Here is a 23,243-nt window from a genome sequence, read left to right on the forward strand (position 1 = left end):
GGGTCACAGGATAAACCATTTTATTTCTTAAAGCTGTTTATTTCTTAATATTGAAGCAATGGAAGAAATGAGGAAATGGCCATGGGCAGGAAGATAGAAAAAAATGCAGCACTTACATTACAAACTCACTTTACTTGGGTTTTAGTTTATTTTAAAGCTTCGGGTTTTTTTTGTTTTTTTTTTTTTTTTTTTTTTTTTTTTTGAGACAGTTTTGCTCTTGTTCCTCAGTCTGGAGTGCAATGGTGCGATCTTGGCTCACTGCAACCTCCGCCTCCTGGGTTCAAGCGATTCTCCTGCCTCAACCTCCTGAAGTAGCTGGAATTACAGGCACCTGCCACCACACCCAGCTAATATTTTTGTATTTTTAGTAGAGATGGGGTTTCACCATGTTGGCCAGGCTGGTCTTGAACTCCTGACTTAGGTGATCCACTGGCCTCAGCCTCCCAAAGTGCTGGGATTACGGGCATGAGCCACCACGCCTGGCCTGCTTCAGCTTTTATGAAGGCAAATCGGGATGTGTTATCTTGGCCAAGAGCTAAGACTGAGACCAGAGTACAGGAAAATGACTCATTTGACATTACCCTTCTTTCTGAATCACTCCAAAAGCCCACAGTCAAATCCCAATTTGACTGGTATACCACAAGAATGCGTTTGCCCCTGTGAGCAGAGTTTTAGTGCAACTTCGAGGGTCTTTGTGAGATTGGTTTATTTGGTATGAGGTCTTAAGGATTTTAAGTTGTCCTTTTAAGCATCAGTTCTGATACAGATGGGAATAGAGCTAGACAACCAGATATATGAAGACCATTTGTGATACCACCTTACTTTTGGGGAGCTTGCATTTTTTACCAAGGGGCAGACTGAATAATTGAGTAATTTGAATACTTGGGGCTTTGTTAAAGAAGCTGTTGGGGGAAGGTGAGCCTGGGTGAGTGGTGGGAGAGTGGTGTGCAGCATCTGCTGGGTCTTCCGGCCTCTTGGTATGACTGCTCAGCTCAGGAGTTGGGGGCTTTAGGGCCCCCACCACCCAGTGCGGTGAAGCCCCGCCCCTGCAGTGGTTTGTGCTTGTCTGCACGTAGGAGGGAACAAGCCAGCTGCAGTACCTTCAGTGGCCTCTGAGACTCACCTCCCCCACTTCTGTCCATAGACAAAGCTCCTGGGGAGCTCTAAGCCTCTTTTCTCATGCCAGTAAGTAGTCTTGGAAGCAGGCTGGGGCTGCGGTGGGAGAGATGCCAAGACCAGTTATTCAAGGGCAGTGAGGTTGCCAGTCCTAGCATTTCAGACTGTGGACCAGCACAGCTGCTGGCTGAACACTGCAGTCAAGATTCTCTGAAGGGAGTCCTATCCCTTCCAAACATCTTCAGTTTACTTACAGATAATGTTTCTTCATATTTTATTTTATTTTTTTGAGATGGAGTCTTGCACTGTAACCCAGGGTAGAGTGCAGTGGCACGCTCTCAGCTCACTGCAAGCTCCGCCTCCTGGGTTCACGCCATTCTCCTGCCTCAGCCTCCTGAGTAGCTGGGACTATAGGCACCCACCACCACGCCAGGCTAATTTTTTTGTGTTTTTTTAGTAGAGACGGGGTTTCACCATGTTAGCCAGGATGGTCTTGGTCTGCTGACCTTGTGATTCGCCTGTATTGGCCTCCCAAAGTGCTGGGTGAGCCACTGCGCCCGGCCATGTTTCTTCAGTTTTAAACAACTGATGTCTCCCTTGGCAATGAATGAAAAAGAACTGCTCATCAGTGGAATCAGTCAGGGCACATAAGACCCACTGTGTCCACCATGCCATTTCAGAGGAGATTCAATTGAGTTAAGCAGGGAAATAGAGATGTCGTAAACGTTGAAACTATCTCGGTATCCCTCTTTGGTTATTAACATTAGATGAGCAGAAAAACAAATGTCACCCATCAGATGGGAAAACAAAAAGTCTGGCAGTACCAAGTATGGAAAAAGGTGTGGAAGGCAGCAACTCAACGTTGATTGATACAGCCACTTTGGAGAGCAATTCAGCCATATTTAGTAAAAATAGAAATGAACATACCCCATGACCTAAGACTTCAATTTCTGGATATATAGAAACTCATACAGTACAGGGAGACATATTCTACAAGAGTAAAGTATTGATTAATAGAGGAAAACTAGTTTAATGGGGAGGGGGAGGGGGCACCAGTAAGGGAGTCCATAAATAAAATGGTCTGTTGTACAGTGGACTAGTGTAACAGTTCAAATGAATCAGCTAGATCCATATACCCACTGGATGGATCTTAAATGTGCTGCTGAGTGAAAAACAAGTTACTCAGTGATATATACAGTGTACCACTTAGGGCATTAAGAAAACCACAATATTATAGGGTTTTATTCAGTATAGATATAGATACACTGTACATAGACTTAAGTGAACTGGAAGGATACAGAGTTCATGACAGTGATTGGGTGTCAAAATGCATGATGTGGCTGGGTGCAGTGGCTCACGCCTGTAATCTCAATACTTTGGGAGGCTGATGCAGGAGGGTCACTTGAGGCCAGGAGATCGAGACCAGCCTGGGCAACATCACAAGATTCCCATCTCTATTTAAATAAATAAAATAGAAAAAAAAGTTCATGATGGAGGTGGAAAGGGTTGGAGGAGCTTGGGGATGGAGAAAAAATGAACTGTATAAAATTATAATTTTTTTTTTATTTTTAGAAAGTAAAGAGGGCCAGGCTCAGTGGCTGACGCCTGTAATCCCAGCACTTTGGGAGGCTGAAGCGGGCGGACCACGAGGTCAGGAGATTGAGACCATCCTGGCTAACACGGTGAAACCCCGTCTGTACTAAAAATACACACACACACACAAATTAGCCAGGCGTGGTGGCAGGCGCCTGTAGTCCCAGCTACTTGGGAGCCTGAGGCAGGAGAACGGTGTGAACCTGGGAGGTGGAGCTTGCAGTGAGCTGAGATCGTGCCACTGCACTCCAGCCTGGGCAACAGAGTGAGATTCCATCTCAACAAAAAAAATTAAAAAGAAGAAGAAGAAAGTAAATACAGCTCAGCCTTTATTTGTGTTTTTTTTTTTTTCCTCTTTTTTTTCTGAGACAGAGTTTTTCACTCTGTTGCACAGGCTGGAGTGCGGTGGTGCGATCTCTGTTCACTGCAATCTGCGCTTCTTGGATTCAAGCAACTCTGTGCCTCAGCCACCCAAGTAGCTGGGATTACAGGTGCGCACCAGGCTAATTTTTGTATGTTTAGTAGTGACAGTGTTTCGCCATATTAGCCAGGCTGGTCTCGAACTCCTAGTACCAAGTGATCTGCCTGCCTCAGCCTTTCAAACTGTTGGGATTACAGGCGTGAGCCACCACAGCCAGCCATGGCTCAGTGTTAATGGTCAGTTCTGGGTGGTAGAGATGCAGATATTAAAGCTTTTTTTTTCTTTAATTCATAACAAAATAGAAGCAAACCTATAAAGGCTATTGTAGGAAGACCAGTCATACTAACTAGTTCAGTGCTCTTGGAGAGTTGGCACTGCCTTTCCTCCTTTATTGCCCCAACTAGAATGCAGGGCAGCCCTTCCTTTAAATGCTGAGCCAGTGCCTCACTTTGCTGAGGCCATAACCCACCTGAGTTGCACTTAAGAGGACCCTAAATCAGGGTTCCAGGTCCCTTGCTGGTTCTAGAGTGTGGATATCATACCCAGAAACACCACCCTACTTTTAATCCTAGTAAGGAGGCACCATGTCCCAAGGCAACTAACGCTTCCCCCAAACCACCTCCTTCAGGCTGAAACCAGTTGTCTGCACTGAGCAGCTGGGATGGAACCAGGAAATACTCGGCATCTGAGGATATTGAGGGTTCTCTGACTTAGGACTTCTTCACCTGAAGTTGAGTGGTCTTTTGGGGAAGTAGGCCCGTTTAGCATCAGCTGCTCTTCCCTATTCCACACTGTAGCTGGAAATAGGACCTTAGGTTCCTGTTGACAAGTCATTTACTTTTAGCCCTGAAGAAATAAAAGAGCCAAGTTTTTTTTTTTTTTTTTTTTTTTTTTTTTTTTTAAAGCAAGGGAATTTTACTAGAACCTACAAGTGGGCTCATTTTGTTCTGTGTAGCTTGGTAACACCATACTGCTTTCTGCTGTGGGGCCTGCTGGGGTTAAAGTGTGGGCTTCAGACCCAGGTCTCTTATCTAGAAGATATCTTATCTTCTGTATCCTGTACCCATATGCAAATATGCTGTTGTCATTACCCTTAACTGTATATGAAGATGAACAGTGCCTACTCCAGACCTTACTAGGTTCTGCTGGCCCATCACCCATTTTGATCATGTTGCTGGCCTAGTTTGATTAGGGCAAATCTTAGAAATTCCATTTCCGTTGTTGAGGAAGAGAGCTAGAGAGCAGGCTGATCCGAATGCCAGAATATCATGATGCATACTTTCTAATGGATGCTGGTGTTCTGAACAGTTGATGATTCAAAGATCTTCATTATGTCTTGAAGATGTAGGTAGCAAACTGACGTCACAGCAAGGAATGCAATCTTGTGTACCTACTGGCAATGTTGGAGAGAGAAAGCATCAGGTGCCACCATTTTACAGTTGATATGTGTGAGGTTGGTATCGGAGCATAATTGGTACAAAGTAAAAATGACTTAGGCAGATGCAGACTCACGGGCCAGGCTGGTTTATTAGGGCAGAATGATTTGGTCCTTTGTGAAAGAATTGGTGGAGTGAAGCGTGAATCTTTCCCAGCGCAACCCAACAACAGTCCTGGCCCTAAGAAGTGGAGCATGGGAGCTGGGTGTGGTTCGTGCCCGTAGTCCCAGCTACTTGGGATGCTGAGGCTGGAGGATCGTTTGAGGGTGCAGTGAGCTATAATAATAATGTAATGTAATATAATCATACCACTGCACTCCAGCCTGGGTGACAGTGAAAGCCTGTCTCAAAAAAAAAAAAAAAAAGGTTGGAGTGGGGAGTGTTGGGTATTTTTTATGATTTTTGTCTCCTGGTTTCTGAAGAATGGCCGAAAAATTGTGTCTGACACAAAGGAAACTAATATAAAGAGCCAGGAGCTGTCTGAGATGAGAAAGGAAAGGGAGAATAGGGCACCTGGAGCTGAGCTGTGATTGTGCCTGTTCCAACCTGTAACTCCAGACTAAGGCCTCTTAGAGATGGTGTCTCCTTTCTCACAGAGGAGACATGGCTCTGAGGAAGATCTTACTGCAGGGGCTCGGGCTCAAGAATAAGGCTCCTGGACCTGGGCACAGTGTGTGCTGCTATCAGTGGATACGCCAGGCTTCCACTGCTGGCTGGAGGTTGGCTCTGCATGTCTGTGCCTTCCTAGGAGGAGGATGCAATAGTGAGTCAGACTGGCATGAGTGGGGCCACATGTCCTGGCAGGCACTGTCCGGGCAACTGGCATGAGGGAGAGGAGTCTTTCCCAGAAGCCCGCCCTGAGAAACCAAGACTGGGCTGCTTTCCTGGAGCCAAGGGAGAGTCCAGTGAGTGTTTTACATACAACTCTAGGTAGGTGGTTGGTTGGATGGGCAGCTTGTGCTGGGAAGAGGATTTTGGAGAAAGCGGGAGAGCTCTGGCCCTCCCTGCAAGGGAGGCTTCAGGTCAGAGCCTGAGGAAAGACCTGGGCTTGAGGTATGGGGTCTCTGGCTCAAAGAGAGCATTAAGGATGCATGAGATTGAAGTCTAGATGAACTTGCTGATAGGCAAGCTTTTTTTTTGACTGCTAGTGTGTAAATCCACTATAGAAATTTTCATTTGTCATTTTTGTACTTATTGGCAAAAAATTAGAGCTTATAGGCATCAGATTTAATTTGAGATAGTTAAAATAGGGTTTGTGTTTGAGGCCAATATAATTTTATCTGCTAATGGCATCTTCTGGACTTGGAGGCAGCCCTTCTGTACCAGAACATTATCACAAAGCTTTTACTGTAAAGCTTGAGAACAGACTAGTTTGCTGGATTTGGGCATGTAACTAACAGATTTGAGGCATGGGATTATCCTATGGACTTTTTTTTTTTTTTGCTTTGAGGTTCTGAATGTATTAAGGTTGACCACCTTAAGCCATTGAAACTCTCCTATAATACATTTGTGATGTAGGGCCTAAGACATGTTTGTTTGTTTGTTTGTTTGTTTGTTTTGAGACATGTATCTTTACTACCTTTTAAAAGCAGATTATTCTTGAAGTGCATAGAGCAGCAATTGATTAATGGAATTGGTATCTTCACATTTCATTTACTTCCTCCCAACAATTTTATAGGATGCATATAAATATTTCCAAAAAAGGTATACGTAATTTCTTACTATAAAAAATATTTTTATTTTTATATCAGTAAATTTGCTAATAAAGAGGAATTTTTGTTGTTGTTGTTGTAATCCTGCCACCCCAATGGCACCCTATTAAAATGTCAGTGTATTTCCTCCCAGGTCTTTCAGGTATGCTTAATTTGGTGTCCCTTCCCCACTCCCAAAAGGGGAGGGACCAGGTTATTGTATAGAATAGTGGAATGTTAGTAAATCGCATGTTTAAAGAGACATAACAGCTGAATCTGTAGAGCAGCTGCCACCTGGATACCTGGTTATTAAGGTAATTTTTCCATTACCCCAAAGAGCTTTAGTTACACTCAGCTTTTACCTTAATCCTTGTACAGCTCTCCAGGGCACACTTTATTCAGCTCTGAGCGGTCTTTGCAAGTGAGGCCAAGGAGCCAACCTGAGCCAAAAGGAGAGCATTATGTCACCGGAAGCCCAAGCCCAGGGAACCAAAGGTATGACCTGATATTCAGTGGCCCCAGCCAGGTCTTTACAAGAAGACCCTGATATCTCAGGTCTAAGAAGAGCCAGCTGATGGTTTTTAAAAAGAGTGGAATTAGTTACTCTGACCCACTTATTCAGATCTTATTTTGTTCACAATATAGTCCCCAGATTGTAGGCCCATTAGAGGCCACAGCAAGGCCTTTGGGTTCCTATTGGCCTGCTATGCCATCTCTCAGTAATGTTCCCTTAACAGCCAGACTTCCCTAAGCCCAGCTGGGAGCTCTGAAGGTATGCGAGCCCTCCCTAAACCATGAATGTAGGGAGAGGGACCAGGGCTCCCCAGGCTTTCCTGTCAGTAATGCAGAAGTTCCTCAGATTTAGGGACGGGGGAGCAGAGGCATAACTTTGATTCTGACAAAGAGGCATTCAGAGAGACTGAAAGGTCATTTAACAAACACTAGAATGCTTCCACTTACTAGGTGCTAGGAGATACAAAACCATATAGGTCCTGGAAGAGAGGATACATAGTAGATATTAGGGGCTTAGGAAATACAATTGAAATGAAGAGTGCATTTGCCACGTTGAATAGTTAGTTGGTGTCTTATTTCCCCATTTTAAAAGTTTTAGAATCTGTGGTTGAGGACTTGTGGCCATCAGTTTTCCATAGCCAACAGACTGTTCACTATTGCCTTCAGAGCTCTTTGGACCTTAACAGGCCTTCTTTGGAGATGGCAGACATGGGTTTAGATGCATACTCTGCTGGAGCCACCCAGAGAGCCCACAAAGTCAGGGATGGAACAGGGTAAAGGAGTAAGGGTCATATGTGTGAGATGCCTTGATTTGGAACTTTGAGATTTAGGAAGAGATGGGGAATGGCTAAAGAGGGACTTGTTTCTGAGCCTTGCTTGGCTGAAGCATTTAGGCTCAAGCGTTTCAGAAAGAATAGCCCTTGGTCTGAGAACTCAAGGAAGCAACTTTCTGATGAGAAATGTAGCAAGCTTCTGGTTCACATCCTTACCTGATAGTTCTTCAAACACTGCCTGGAAGCTTTTCCTGAGTCTTTGTCTCTAATCAGCTAACTAACAGGCTGAGTGAGTTTAGTTGTAAGTCATTAATGAAGAAAGCAAAGGTCGGGGCCATTGTCAGGATTGTGACCTGGGCTAGTTAATTACCTGGAACTGATGGTCTGTGTTACAGAGTGGTGGTATACTTGTCAGGCTTAGAAAAGAAAACAGGATGTGTATCAGAAATCTTTTGGGGAAAAGATTTGACCAGCAACTTTAATTTCTCTGTGTTGCAGCTATCCTGTTAATGTAGTTGTGATAATTTTAGAATTATACCAGTGCCCTTATGTTATCCTTGCTTTGCAAATTGCAAATTGCTTTACGTGTCCTAACGTCCTTCTGGCCAACAGTAGATGTGGTTTTAGGTTTAGACTCCTGGGATGGAAGCTTTTGCATTCAGGGGAATGACTTTGGGTTTCGGTGAGGATTGTAAAGAGGCAATGTGGGTGCCCCACGACAAAGCAGCTATTTGTAGCTTTGTGACAACTTGACATACAGAGATCTAGGCTTATCTAGGCACTAAGCTAGGAGTCAGTTGTTTGTATCACTGGAAGATTGGTTATAACTTCCTTCGTTGGAAGCTCCTTCATTACATGTTAAACGATGTTATTTATAGATAGGGTGGTGGGAAAGCTGTCTAAGTAGATGTCAGCCCAGTGTAAGAGAGACCTGCTTACTGTGGGTGCTTGGGACTGTGAGCAGTGGGTAGGAGGTTTTAACTTGTTCAGTAAGGTCCATTTCCATTGTTCACCATCTTGTGAACCCTTTGTCTAACATGAGGAGCAACCACATAACCACAGCATGTCTGGCTTCCCTGTGGCTTGTGTACAAAGCGTGCTTATTGAGTTAATGTATAAGCAGGAGACAGCCTCCTGTGATAAATGGTATATTAACCACTTCTCAGTCTTACCACTCTCTTTCAATTTGTCTGGACCCAGGACCTCAGCAGCCATGTCGAAGCCCCATAGTGAAGCCGGGACTGCCTTCATTCAGACCCAGCAGCTGCATGCAGCCATGGCTGACACATTCCTGGAGCACATGTGCCGCCTGGACATTGACTCACCACCCATCACAGCCCGGAACACTGGCATCATCTGTACCATTGGTGAGTGGGTGTGCCCCTTCCCCAAAAAAAGGGCTTCATGGGCGGTGACCCTTTCTGTCCTGAAAAGACTTAACTAAATGTCCCAACAAACCTAGGTGCTACATGGGATGCTACACAGATTCTTATAAAAGGACTCAGGTCATAGGAAGTTGCAGTAAAGAATTAGTATGTGCACAGGATGGCAAATATAGTTAATAAGAGAGTATTAGACATTTCAAAATTGCTAAGATGGCCAGGTATGGTGGCTCCTAGCACTTTGGGAGGCCAAGGTGGGAGGATTGTCTGAGGCTAGAAATTTGAGACCAGCCTGAGCAACTTAGACCCTGTCTTTCCAAAAAGTAAAAACAAAAGAAAAAAAAAAAAATTAGCTGGGCATGGTGGCATACACCTGTAGTTCTGACTACATGGGAGGCTGAGGAAAAGATCACTTGAGTCCAGGAGATTGAAGTTGCAGTGAGCCATGATCACACCACTGCACTCTAGTCTGGGAAACAGAGCGAGATCCTGTCTTAAGAAAAAAAAAAATTGGCCAGGCGCGGGTGGCCTGAGATGGGTGGATCACGAGGTCAGGAGATCAAGACCATCTTGGCTAACATGGTGAAACCCCGTCTCTACTAAAAAATACAAAAAACTAGCCGGGCGAGGTGGCGGGCGCCTGTAGTCCCAGCTACTTGGGAGGCTGAGGCAGGAGAATGGCGTACACCCGGGAGGCGGAGCTTGCAGTGAGCTGAGATCCGGCCACTGCACTCCAGCCTGGGCCACAGAGTGAGACTCCGTCTCAAAAAAAAAAAAAAAAAAAAAATGTGTGGGTGTGGTGGCACATGCCTATAATCCCAGCACTTTGGGAGGCTGAGGCGGGTGGATCACCTGAGGTCAGGAGAACCAGCCTGGCCAACATAGTGAAATCTTGTCTCTACTAAAAATAAAAAAAAATAGCTGGGCGTGGTGGCGGGTGTCTATAATCCCAGCTACTTGGGAGGCTGAGGCAGGAGAATTGCTTGAAGCTGGGAGGCGGAGGTTGCAGTGAACTGAGACCTGACCATTGCACTCCAGCCTTGGCAACAAAAATGAAACTCTGTCTCAAAAAAAAAGAAAGAAAAAAGAAAAAAACATTGCTAAGAGTAAATTTCAAATGTTCTCACCACGAAATTGTTAAGTACTTGAAGTCATGGATATGTTAACTAACCTGATTTAATTATTCCACATTGTATCCAAACTGTATGTATTGGATTATATAACTTTGTAACCCAAATTATAAATTACCAGTTTATAATAAAAAACAATTTGTTGCAAAAAGAATCCATATGCTTTAGGTTTTATGCTATAGGCAAAATTTAGAGGGTGTTTTCCTTAGCAGGTCTTTGTAGGAGCAACTTACAGACCTAGGAAAGATCTTTTTGACATGTTTTGTGCAACCAAGATTCTGTGGTTTGGACATCTGGCTGGGTTTCAGTGAGGGCAGAGAAGGCTGGCCAAGTCTTAACCTAGGCTTTTCTGATACAGTGGAAGCCTGCAGAATTTGAAGGAAATGGTCGAAGTGTCCCAGTAAATCAAAAAAGTAAGCTGGCACGGTAGTAGCCTTCCATACACTTTTTAAAGACTTTTGAGCTAGTTGGGAGAGGAAAAGTTCTCAGGGAAAAAAATTCTTTAAACTTAAGCAAACTTAAATGTTTTTCCTTCTTTGAATGATTAATACTTGTGGCTTTAAAACTTTTCCTAATAGGCCCAGCTTCCCGATCAGTGGAGACGTTGAAGGAGATGATTAAGTCTGGAATGAATGTGGCTCGTCTGAACTTCTCTCATGGAACTCATGAGGTGAGCTGTAGCTGGACCCTGTGGCCATTGTGATGGCCTGTAGGAAACAGGGAGGGGGTGCAGTGTTCATTTAGCCACAACGGATCAGGCAAGGATGAGTCTGAGTTTCACAGCCAGTGTGAAGTTTGTCTTTACTAGCCCATCCCTACTCTCCTTCCCGCTTGTCCTGACGAAGAAACTGGCTAAGTCTCTTTTAGCAAAGAAGACCCCTTTTGTCGCTGGCCATGTTTCTCTCACACTCCTCTCCTACCGTTAGCTTTCACAAAGGAAGATATGGAAAGGTTTTCCTGGAAAACCCTCTAAGTCTTAGGTGTCCTGGCCACAGCGCTTAACTCTCCTGTCCCCGGGTTTCTGCTACAGCTTATATTGCCATGGTAAACCATCTAGCAGATCGATTCTGGCCTATCTTAGAACCAAAATAACTGGGCAGGTCCATGAGAAGAGTTTCCATTATTCTAAGTTTTGAATGACTGAGCCTAATGCACAAGCACTCGCTGGCATATAATACCCCTCTTCCTCAGCACTGTATTCCCAGCCTGTGCCTTCCCAGGGGTTCTGTACATTAAAATAACACCAGTTAGCACTCTTCCTCAGGAGCCTAGTAGGACTGTTATTTGTGATGGGCTCTTTATTACCTGGCTTTACCTATGGACAGAGGCCTTGCCCAGGAGCCAGGTAGCAGCTGTCAGGATGGCTCCATTCCTGCCTCTGTTGCCAGATTTAGAATAAACCTATTCTGAGGAGTTTGGGGTTCCCTGAGGTACCATGACTTATTTATTTTTTTATTTTATAAGACAAAATTTTGCTCTGTCATCCAGGCTGGACTACATGGTATGATCATGGCTCACTGGATCCTTGACCTCCCAGGTTCATGTGATTCTCTTGCCTCAGCCTCCCAAGTAACTGGTAATACAGGCATGCACCACCATATCTGGCTAATTAAAAAAATTTTTTTTGTGTAAATGAGGTCTCACTATATTGCCTAGGCTGGTCTCAAACTCCTGGGCTCAAGTGATTCTCTCAAATGTTGGGATTAGAGGACCTTCAGACTTAACCATAGATTTCCCATAGATCATGGGATTTCGTAATGGCATTGATAAGAGGAATCACAGAAGAGGCAGACTTTGTCCCTGTCTTGGCTTCTGTATTTCCTCTTGAGAGTAAAGAAAATGCTACCCTGTAAGGCCAAGTGCCTTATAGAGGTTGCCCTCTGGCATTTGGAAGTTGGTATTAAGTTGGGACTAAAAATAAAGCCTCAGGAAATGCAGTCCAAGAGTGAATTCCTCCTTTTGGGAAACATGAGACTCTTCATCATAGATTCCCTAACCTGTGTTCATAAACAGCCTATGGCCTGGCTAGTGGCTGGCCCCTAAATGTCATGGAGACCTGACCAAGTCCAGCAGACATACCACGCAGGTTAAGACATGTCCCTGTACCTTTTGGAAAATTCTGTAGTTTTCCAAAAGCAAGGGGTCCTTAGCAGGAGTCACCGAGAATTACTACTACAAGTGTTAGCTTAGCTTAAAGAGAGAGAGCTAAAGACAATGGTGGAGGTCTGTTCACTGTTGATCCCTGCTGCTGTAGTCTGCTGTGGGCTCCTGTGTTCAGGGAAAGGAGCAGAAATAGATTTTTAAGAAGTTGACCTTTAAGTAGGCTTTATGGTTCCTTCATCCAGTAAAATAACACCACATAGCTCTTACATGGCAAGGGGGAGTGATATCTGCTGCACCTGCTGGATGAGAGCTGGCTCCGATTTTGGTTTTTTAAACTTTAAGAGGCTTTTTGGAGATTATCTCTGCTTTCACTCCTACTCCCAGATTATAATTAAGATTTTTTAAAATTTTTTAATTTATTTTTTTTTTTTTTTTTTTTTTTTTTTGAGTCAGAGTCTCACTCTGTCGCCGGGGCTGGGGTGCAGTGTCCGGATCTCAGCTCACTGCAAGCTCCGCCTCCCGGGTTTACGCCATTCTCCTGCCTCAGCCTCCCGAGTAGCTGGGACTACAGGCGCCCACCACCTCGCCCGGCTAGTTTTGTATTTTAGTAGAGACGGGGTTTCACCGTGTTAGCCAGGATGGTCTCGATCTCCTGACCTCGTGATCCGCCCGTCTCGGCCTCCCAAAGTGCTGGGATTACAGGCTTGAGCCACCGCGCCCGGCTTAATTTATTTTTTAAAGATGTCCCTCTTGTGGATTTATTTTGAAGTTTTAGACCAAGATGAAGTTGTCTCTGGGCTCAGCTTGGAAACTGATTTGAAGTTATTCTAATTTGTATAATGTAACGTAAGCAGTTTCAACCTTACCGTTTGTCAGGGCTGTTGTTTCATATGTACCTTTGATTAGGGGCTGGGATGTACTTTTCTAGTTTCTGACTATTTTAAATGCTCTTCTGAGCAGAATGTTGAGATTACTGTCTTCCCTCTCACTCTGACAGAGGAACATCAAATGTCTGCATCTGATCTTTTAACAGCTTTCTTTTTTTGAGACAGAGTCTTGCTCTGTTGCCCAGGCTGTAGTGCACTGGCACGATCTCGGCTCACCACAACCTCTGCCTCCCAGGTTCAAGCAATTCTCATGCCTCAGCCTCCTGAATAGCTGGGATTACAGACCTGTGCCACCATGCCCAGCTAATTTTAAAATATTTTTAGTAGAGACAGGGTTTCGCCATGTTGGCCAGGCTGGTCTTGAACTTGTGACCTCAGGTGATCCAACTGCCTCGGCCTCCCAAAGTGCTGGGATTACAGGCGTGAGCCACCACGCCCAGCTCTCTTTTGACAGCTTTGGCAACTAGTCTTCAGCCCTCACTTTTGGCAATTCACATGGGCAAGATGCATTCTTGCTGAACATATGGTTCCATATGCTGTGTTTTCCAGATTTATTTATTTATTTATTTAGAGAGGGAGTCTCGCTCTGTCACCCAGGCTGGAGTGCAGTGGCACGATCTTGGCTCACTGCAGCCTCCACCTCCTGGATTCAAGAGATTCTTCTGTCTCAGCCTCCTAAGTAGCTGAGATTACAAGTGTCTGCTACCATGCCCGGCTAATTTTTGTATTTTAGTAGAGATGGGGTTTCACCTTGTTGGCCAGGCTGATCTCGAATTCCTGACCTCAAGTGATAAGTCTGCCTTGGCCTCCCAAAGTGCTGGGATTACAGGTGTGAGCCACTGCGCCTGGCCTGGAAAAAATGACTTTCAAACAACCTAAATGTAGAGCCTTCCACAGGACAGCATTGATGGATGAAACTCTTTACCATGTAACATCCCAACAAAGCCACAGCTATAGTGGAAGACTCAGTACATCTCCCAGAAATGCTCTAAGAGATTATAATATATGACATAGATTTGAATAATATACCTAATAATTGGTATGTTTATAATATATACTTTTACATCCCCAAGACCAAAAATGCATGTTTGCGTGAAACACTCATGGTTACAAATATATATTAGGCCACCAAAAAAACCCCCAAATTTCATAAAGTAGAAATTAAAAAATTTTTAATGGAAATTAAGAACAAAGTCAAGAAAACTGAAGTGTGCTTACTTTAGAAAGCAAAATCTCAAGGTAGATGGAATAAATATTTAACTCAGAACACTAGGGGAGGAAAACCCTAAAAGGGTGAAGAAAAATAATTTTGTAAGATTATAGCTCAATGAAATGAAAATAAATTTGACAAATTAAGCTAAGAGCTGATTATTTGTGGGGAAAAATAGTAAACTAGAAAGTTCTGGGAAGCCAGGTGAAGAATGCAAGGATGTACAAATAAGAATATGAATAGAGGCCGGGCACGGTGGCTCAAGTCTGTAATCCCAGCACTTTGGGAGGCCGAGACGGGCGGATCACGAGGTCAGGAGATCAAGACCATCCTGGCTAACACGGTGAAACCCCATCTCTACTAAAACCATACAAAAAATTAGCCGGGCGTGGTGGCGGGCACCTGTAGTCCCAGCTACTCGGGAGGCTGAGGCAGGAGAATGGCGTAAACCCGGGAGGAGGAGCTTGCAGTGAGCTGGGATCCGGTCACTGCACTCCAGCCTGGGCTACAGAGCGAGACTCCGCCTCAAAAAAAAAAAGAATATGAATAGAAAAGGGAGTATTTCCTACACATTGGAGATTTTAAAAGTCAAGAAAGACTTATAACTTAATTCCTATATAGAGAGATGACACTGGCTATTTTCCAAGAAAAGATAAATAGCCAAAAAGATAGAAAATATGAATAGACCAGTGGCCATAAGAAGTTGAAAAAGTGGGCTGGGCTCACACCTGTAATCCCAGCACTTTGGGAGGCCAAGGCGGAGGGATCACTTGAGGTCAGGAGTTCAAGACCAGTCTGGCCAACATGGTGAAACCCTGTCTCTACTAAAAATACAAAATTGGCCGGGCATGGTGGCACATGCCTGCAGTCCCAGCTACTCAGGATCCTGAGGTAGGAGAATCGCTAGAACCTGGGAGGTGGAGGCTGCAGTGAACTGAGATTGCACCACTGCACTCCAGCCAAAAAGTTGAAAAAGTGGCTAAGATCTGGTTCACCTCAGAACATTTAAGTTCAAATGATTTTAGTGGCTGAATTCTCTCCCCTTCAAAATTCAGTTACATTGTTAAACTGTTCCAGAGCCTAGAGAAATACAGAAATCTTCCCACTGTGTTCTTTGAAACCAACATACCCTGATACTGATACCAGACAAGGACAGTACCAAAACCAGGCAGGTACTAACAGCGTGCTAGACCAGTCTCACTTAGATGCAGAAAACAAATAAAATTTAATAATCCAAATCCAGTAGTGATTGAAAGGAATGTCTTGATCCATAACCAAGTAGATTTTATTCTAGGAGCACAGAATTCTACATTGAGATTAAGTAGAGTTAAGGTTGACTTTTTTTTTTTTTTTAAGACGGAGTCTCACTCTGTCAACCAGGCTGGAATGCAGTGGCGCGATCTTGGCTCACTGTGAGCTGTGCCTCCCGGGTTCACACCGTTCTCTTGCCTTAGGCTCCCGAGTAGCTGGGACTACAGGCGCCTGCCACCATGCCCAGCTAATTTTGTTTTTGTATTTTTAGTAGAGATTGGGTTTCACCATGTTAGCCAGGATGGTCTCGATCTTCTGACCTTGTGATCCCCCCCACCTCGGCCTCCCAAAGTGCTGGGATTATAGGCGTGAGCCACTGCGCCCCGCCTGAGTTAAGGTTGACTTTTAAACAACCTAAATGTAGCTAAATATAGAGCCTTCTGCAGGACAGCATTGATGGGTGGAACTCTTTACCACATGATAACATCCCAACAAAGCCACAGCTGTGGTGGAACTCAGTCCACTTGAGTCTTACCATTATAAGATGATAATAATAGGTAACATTTATTAAATAATTACCATGTACTTTGTCCTAATACTTAATGTATTCTTTTACTGCTCACATCAACTCTGAAGGAAAGGTACCACATCCCCTTAAAAGAAAATAACTTTCTATTCTATTCTTTTATTTTTTTTAGAGACAGAATCTCACTCTGTCGCCCAGGCTGGAGTGCAGTGGCATGATCTCAGCTCACTGCAACTTCTGTCTCCTAGGTTCAAGTGGTTCTCTTGCCTCAGCCTCCCGAGTAGCTGGGTCTACAGGTGCCACCATTCCCAGCTAATTTTTGTATTTTAAGTCGAGATGGGGTTTCACCATATTGGCCTGTATGGTCTCAATCTCTTGATGTCGTGATCCGCCCGCCTCGGCCTCCCGAAGTGTTGGGATTACAGGCGTGAGCCACCGCGCCCAGCCTCTATTCGATTCTATTTTGTTCTATTTCTATTACAAGCCAGTAAGCAAGAAAATATCATAATTTATAAGGAACCCTATAAAAAACAAACAAGCCAAGGGTCCCTCATTAGGGAATATGCCTGAATAAGAAGCTGAAGATTTTCAGATACAGGCTTCAGGCAACATTGTCTTTAGAGGCTAAGCTCTGGCTCCAGCTCCCTCCAGCATCCTGTGAATAACAGGCAGGCTTACTTGCAGGTGCCACTTTCCTGGACAGTGGTGGTTAAAGGACAAGGCCCAGAAAGTGCTGAATTAGGTGCCCTTGTTATCAGCAATGTCATATTGATCATGCTGTCTTAGAGCTCTTTTGACATCTTGGCTCTGCATCTTTTTTTTTTTTTTTTTTTTAATCTTTTTTCTTGAGATAGGGTGTTGCTTTGGATAGTAGGGTATCCAGGCCAGAGTGCAGTGGTATGATCATGGCTCACTGTAGCCTTGACCTCCTAGACACAAGTGATCCTCCCACCTCAGCCTCACAAGTAGCTGGGACCCCATGCACGCACCATCATGCACAGTTAATTTTTGTGTTTTTTGTAGAGATGGGGTTTCGCCATGTTGCCCAGGCTCATCTCAAACTCCTGGACCCAAGCTATCCTCCCACCTTAGCCTCCCAAAGTGTTTGGTTTACAGGCATGAGCCACTGTGCTTAGCCTGAGTCCCTCTTTTAAACAAACAAAATGGTAAATGGAAAGGAGGAAAAGCTTAAGAAAAAAGATTGAAGCACAGATTTGTTGCAAGCAAGGAATAATAAAGGGCAGTTCATTTAGAGAAAGGCATATGACCACCATTCCCCCTCTCCAGTCAGAATCTAGAAAGTGATTGAGGCCGGGCGCAGTGGCTCACCCCTGTAATCCCAGCACTTTTGGGAGGCCAAGGTGGGCGGATCACGAGGTCAGGAGATCGAGACCATCCTGGCTAACATGGTGAAACCCAGTCCCTACTAAAAATCCAAAAAATTAGCCATGCCTGCTCTTGGGCGCCTGCAGTCCCAGACTGAGGCAGGAGAATGGTGTGAACCTGGGAGGCGGAGCTTGCAGTGAGCCGAGATAGTGCCATTGCACTCCAGCCTGGGCGGCACAGTGACACTGTATCTCAAAAAAAAAAAAAAAGTGATTGAGAAAATCAGATCTGTATGACCTTAGCTTGTTTAGCTTGGGCAACTGTTAGCTTAAGTCAATAACTTCAAGTTTGCGTTGTAGTTGGAATCAATAGAGGAAAAGCTCTCAGCATTACCACATATATCAGAATGTGACATTGATTGCCAGATCAGCCTTATCCAAACACAAGTTCTAGGCCTTTTGCCCTGTTTATCAGCTTTATTTGCTGAGGGTATTTGATGAGTCTTAGGGAAAAAAGAACAGCCCTGGGGACACAGCTGCTTTTATGATGAGACATGTTTGCACCCATACCTCAATGGGGTTTGGTGGCAATATTCTTTTTTTTTTTTTTTTGAGACGGAGTCTTGCTCTGTCTCCCAGGCTGGAGTGCAGTGGCACGATGTCGGCTCACTAAAAGCTCTGCCTCCCTGGTTCACGCCATTCTCCAGCCTCAACCTCCTGAGTAGCTGAGACTACAGGCACCCGCCACCATGCCCAGCTAATTTTTTGTATTTTTTAGTAGAGACAGGGTTTCACCATGTTAGCCAGGATGGTCTCGATCTCCTGACCTCGTGATCCACCCGCCTCGGCCTCCCAAAGTGCTGGGATTATAGGCGTGAGCCACCGCGCCCAGCCTTGGTGCCAGTATTCTGAAATTTGCCACCAGCGTTTCAAAGATTTGCCCTTAGGGTGAATTAGTGCTGTAGTAGAAGTGGGTGGAGGCTGAGGAGATTGGATTAAGCAAGTAGAGGAGTTCTCAGTGCATGGATCATTCTGAGGATGGAGATAGAGCTCTAAGACATCCACAGGCCTTTCCTGAGTGATCAGCTTTGGTTCCTGGGCAGGGAAATTGAGCTGGATCCTAGTGTGGGAGCATGCTTGTCATCTTCCTTCTTTTTCCCCAGTACCACGCAGAGACCATCAAGAATGTGCGCACAGCCACAGAAAGCTTTGCTTCTGACCCCATCCTCTACCGGCCCGTTGCTGTGGCTCTGGACACTAAAGGACCTGAGATCCGAACTGGGCTCATCAAGGGGGTGAGTATTCTGTGGAGAGTGAGGGAGAGACTCAGTAGGCAATAACGCCCCAGAGTCATGTCCTCCAAAGCGCTGAGATGCCGTGTTTCATCCCAGCACTATGAAGGACTGCAGAGGAGTTGAGGTCTACAAATGAGGATTTGTTCATCACTGTAAACAATGTTGATTTGATTTACTTTGCTAGGAAATGGTACCACAGAGGAACCTGTTTTTACCCTAAAAACCTAAACTTGAGGCTTTCTAACTTGGGAAACCATCTCTTTATATCTTGTTCCCCATCATTAAGTAGCATAACTGAAACATTATATTCTGTTTTCTTAGATTATTTCTGTGAAGTGTACTGAGTTAGAGAATAAGAGCAAAAAACTGTATTATTTTTAGCAGTGACTTGAGCATTGTTCCCTGGAGGAAAGAGCTTTTCCATTGCTTCTGAGGTGATGCTGCTACTGGTGTCTCCAGTTTGGACTCTTGCTTACTCTCTTGCTTACTCCCTAGAGCGGCACTGCAGAGGTGGAGCTGAAGAAGGGAGCCACTCTCAAAATCACGCTGGATAACGCCTACATGGAAAAGTGTGACGAGAACATCCTATGGCTGGACTACAAGAACATCTGCAAGGTGGTAGAAGTGGGCAGCAAGATCTACGTGGATGATGGGCTTATTTCTCTTCAGGTGAAGCAGAAAGGTACGTATGGGAGCTGGAATCCAATTGTCTAAAACCATCTTTTGTCTCTAAAGTTCCTTGACACAAGGAAGATGGGAAGGTTGGTTGCCTGGCAGTGAGATTGAGTCTGTGTGTTCTCAGGAATCCTTTTTGTAACTCATTTATCCTCAAAGACAGGCTTTAATCCAGCATAGTTACATTCTTCTGGTTCCAGAGAACATAGGAACATATATATATATATATATATACACACACACACATATTTTTTTTTGAGACAGAGTCTCGCTCTGTTGCCCAGGCTGGAGTGCAGTGGCACGATCTTGGCTCACTGCAACCTCTGCCCCCAGGGTTCTAGCGATTCTCCTACTTCAGCCTCCCGAGTAGCTGGGTTTACAGGCACCCGCCACCACGCCTGGCTAATTTTTTTGTATTTTTAGTAGAGATGGGGTTTCACCATGTTGGCCAGGCTTGTCTCAAACTCCTGACCTCAGGTGATCTGCCTGCCTCGGCCTCCCAAAGTCAAAACAATCTTAATTCTCCTTTTTTATGGGTGAGGAAAGTGAGGTACAGAGAGGTTAAATGGCTTGCCTAGGATTACACAGTTAGTTGTAGTAGGGTTTCAAGTCTGGTAAAACAGCTCCAGCACCCATAATGCACCACTTCCAAGCTCACTGTACTTGGGGGAAAGGTGCCTGCTTCCTGTTGAGCTGTGCCCTTGGTGCTCTGCCTCCCCTACTTACCCCTTTTCAAAACACAGGTGCTGACTTCCTGGTGACGGAGGTGGAAAATGGTGGCTCCTTGGGCAGCAAGAAGGGTGTGAACCTTCCTGGGGCTGCTGTGGACCTGCCTGCTGTGTCGGAAAAGGACATCCAGGATCTGAAGTTTGGGGTCGAGCAGGATGTCGATATGGTGTTTGCATCGTTCATCCGCAAGGCAGCTGATGTCCATGAAGTTAGGAAGGTCCTGGGAGAGAAGGGAAAGAACATCAAGATAATCAGCAAAATCGAGAATCATGAAGGGGTTCGGAGGCAAGTCCCCATTGTCCCTGCTCCAGTCCCAGCGCAGCTCTCTAAAGGGCATGGTGCATCCTGTGAATATCTGATTCCCAGCCCCCTAGCCCATCAGAATGTAGACTCCCAAACCTGTTCCAAACCTGCTGAATCAAAATATCTCAGTAGAGTAGAAGGCATTGTGTGTGTGTGTGTGTGTTTTTGTTTTGTTTTGTTTTTAAAAAGCTTCCCAGGTAATTGAGATGCTGGCAGCTTGACATTGTTCCCTGGGCCTAGGGACCAACATTTGAGAGAACAGGGTCACTGCTCATAGTACCGGGGTCCGTGATGCCCTGTTCCTGATCAGAAACACTACCAGTGTTTGCTGGAATGCGGGGACCAGGGGGAAAGATGACAGCAGACACTTAAGAAGGGGCTCTTTTTGGCCCTTCCTGGGGAGCCGTGTGGAATTTCAGGGGCTGGTATTCATGCTAAAACTTATGGCCTCCTGGTCTTCACTTAGAATGCAGCTGGCTTAGTGATCATGCTAACTCTGGTATGGTCCATTCCACTCTCAGAGTAAGATGTGTGGTTCTTCTGCAGGTTCAGATTGCCCCAACTTAGCTTACCCCCTCCGCAGTGCTCACGAGGTAGAGCCCAGTGGGCATGGCCACCATTTTTGGCATCCTGCTAGGAATACAACTCAGCACTACTAAGATGCTAGACCTACGCTTGTGGATTAGGAGTGTGTTTGGGGAGGGGGGAACAACCCTGTGCACCCACTGTAGTGGCCTTACTGTCTTAGCTTTGTGTAGATATCCTCTGTACCAGGCAATTTGGGGCCCTCCCCTTTGCCATCCTGATAAGCTGAACTTGGCCCTAGGCCAGGCAAAGCCACATTCCCTCTTGCCTTCAGCAGGTTGGAGTGGGCCACCTCAAAGGGCAGTCCTCAAGTGTCCTTGACTAGATAAGGCCATGGGTCTTTGTGGTGGAAGCAGTCAGCAGGCCTCGGGTTCCCTGTCTTGAAGTGCTGATTGGAGAATGGAGGCCCTAGAGAGACACCTAACATGCATGAGATTTGGAGAGGAGACCTTGGGAATGAGCCCATTTGGATTTGCCCTCTCCCCTTTCTTCTGTCAATGAAGCATCCATATTGGTGTTGAAGCCCAGCAGGCAGAATTGTTGGCCCACTCTGGGGGACTAAAGTAGCTGGACTGCCTTGCCATCTGTGTGCATCCATGATGATATCATGGTTGTCTGTCCTGGTACGAGGACATCTAAGTTAGGGGATCCCAGGGAAACTTCTTGTCTGCTGGCATGCTTGTGGCCCCTGTCTGTATAATCTCTCTCCCCCCAACTTTGTCCATCAGGTTTGATGAAATCCTGGAGGCCAGTGATGGGATCATGGTGGCTCGTGGTGATCTAGGCATTGAGATTCCTGCGGAGAAGGTCTTCCTTGCTCAGAAGATGATGATTGGGCGGTGCAACCGAGCTGGGAAGCCTGTCATCTGTGCTACTCAGGCATGTGACCACCCTTCCCCACATTCTCCTGGGCACACTCACATGTTTGTATGGGAAAGCTCTGGAGGCTGTCTGATCTCTTCCCATGGAATTGTCCCATGTAACACACAGATAATCCCCTTCCCCCATGCACCTACTCACTATCCAGAGGATCAGCATGCTGTCATTTGTCTCTGAAAACAGCCCAAGCCACATCTCACTAATGCTCTGTCCCTTCCAGATGCTGGAGAGCATGATCAAGAAGCCCCGCCCCACCCGGGCTGAAGGCAGTGATGTGGCCAATGCAGTTTTGGATGGAGCCGACTGCATCATGCTGTCTGGAGAAACAGCCAAAGGGGACTATCCTCTGGAGGCTGTGCGCATGCAGCACCTGGTGAGTTCTGGGGCCTGCCCCATCCCCTGGGCTTTGGACTGGGGGCCTGGGATGGATGCAAACTCTGGTGCAGAGCTTTTTAGGTTTCTACATCCTCTTAGGCACAGCCGTTCATTATCCTCCAAGTTACAGCAGCAAGAGGGTGGGGGTGGAGGTGGAGGTAGCTTTTTTTTTTTATTCTCCTGTTCTTCATTCCTGCCCACGCCCCTACTCCTCCATTTCCTTCTGCTCTGGAGGCATCCTCCTTCATTGGACACCATACAGTTCATTTCACTTCTGACTTCAAGGTGGTGAATCCTTCCCATGGCTTAAGTCCTGGGATACTTCTGCAGTGAAGGGAAGTCTTGTACCTCTTCCTCGGAGTCAGTAGTTTTGAGTACCTTTGCCCTATTCTGAAAAGGGCTAGGGGCTCCTGCTCCCAACTGCCCTCTTCCTTTGGCTTCCAATTCAGCCCCCCGACCCCCTATCCCACAGACAGGCGCTCCCCCAGGGAGCCCCTGTGGACCTGCACTGGAGTCTGTTGCCTGCACTGAGCTGCCTGTGCTGGCCTTGCATGGTGCCTATAGGAGGATTTGCTTTGCTGTGCCATTGGGGTACAGCTGCTGCTCTTACTTCAGACCAAAAAGTCAGGTTGAGTGACTGGTGGCAGGGCCACAGATAGAGACAGCAGGGAGGGTGGCTGACCCTGGTGGCCCTGGACTGAGCATCTGGAGGAGTCGTGGAGGCTCTTTCCCTTCTTTCTCCTCTGAGAGCTCATTCTTTAGGCTCTGCCAGCTTGTCATGTTGAGTGCCTTGCCACTACTCAGGGTTGGAGACTCAGTCCCTTTGCCCCGTCTGTTTCAGCTCTGGAGCTAAGTTGGGGATCCCTGATCAGGGTTACATAGGTTTGGTAAAAAGAGTGCTGGAAATTAACTTTCTCCCAGTAGTCTTAGGTCAGGCTCAGTGAACTTCAACTTTATCCAGATATGGTTTTTCTTCAGCCATTCTATTCCCTTTCTAGCCAGTGAAAGACCCGCTGCCCTTTGACCTCAGCCCCTCTAAGCCCCC

General features: G+C 45.8%; 1 protein-coding gene across 6 annotated transcripts in view; it reads left to right on the forward strand.

Annotated features, from left to right (window-relative positions):
• PKM (pyruvate kinase M1/2) overlaps positions 1-23,243 on the forward strand; it is a 34,102-nt gene that overhangs the window by 3,851 nt on the left and 7,008 nt on the right. For 3 of the 6 annotated variants that reach the window (XM_017895795.1, XM_017895798.1, XM_017895797.1), the window contains exons 2-8: positions 8,744-8,910; positions 10,634-10,725; positions 18,521-18,652; positions 19,148-19,334; positions 20,071-20,341; positions 21,673-21,823; positions 22,044-22,196. In XM_017895795.1, the coding sequence (XP_017751284.1) occupies positions 8,757-8,910; positions 10,634-10,725; positions 18,521-18,652; positions 19,148-19,334; positions 20,071-20,341; positions 21,673-21,823; positions 22,044-22,196 (1,140 nt within the window). In that variant the 5' untranslated portion in view covers positions 8,744-8,756. Of the gene's footprint in view, positions 1-6,635; positions 6,753-8,743; positions 8,911-10,633; positions 10,726-18,520; positions 18,653-19,147; positions 19,335-20,070; positions 20,342-21,672; positions 21,824-22,043; positions 22,197-23,243 lie in introns of those variants that run through there. The other 3 variants (XM_017895794.1, XM_017895793.1, XM_017895799.1) reach the window with 3 other exon arrangements.

Source organism: Rhinopithecus bieti, unplaced genomic scaffold (genome assembly GCF_001698545.2).
Source record: "Rhinopithecus bieti isolate Rb0 unplaced genomic scaffold, ASM169854v2 scaffold_27022, whole genome shotgun sequence".
NCBI classification, from domain to species: Eukaryota; Metazoa; Chordata; class Mammalia; order Primates; family Cercopithecidae; genus Rhinopithecus; species Rhinopithecus bieti.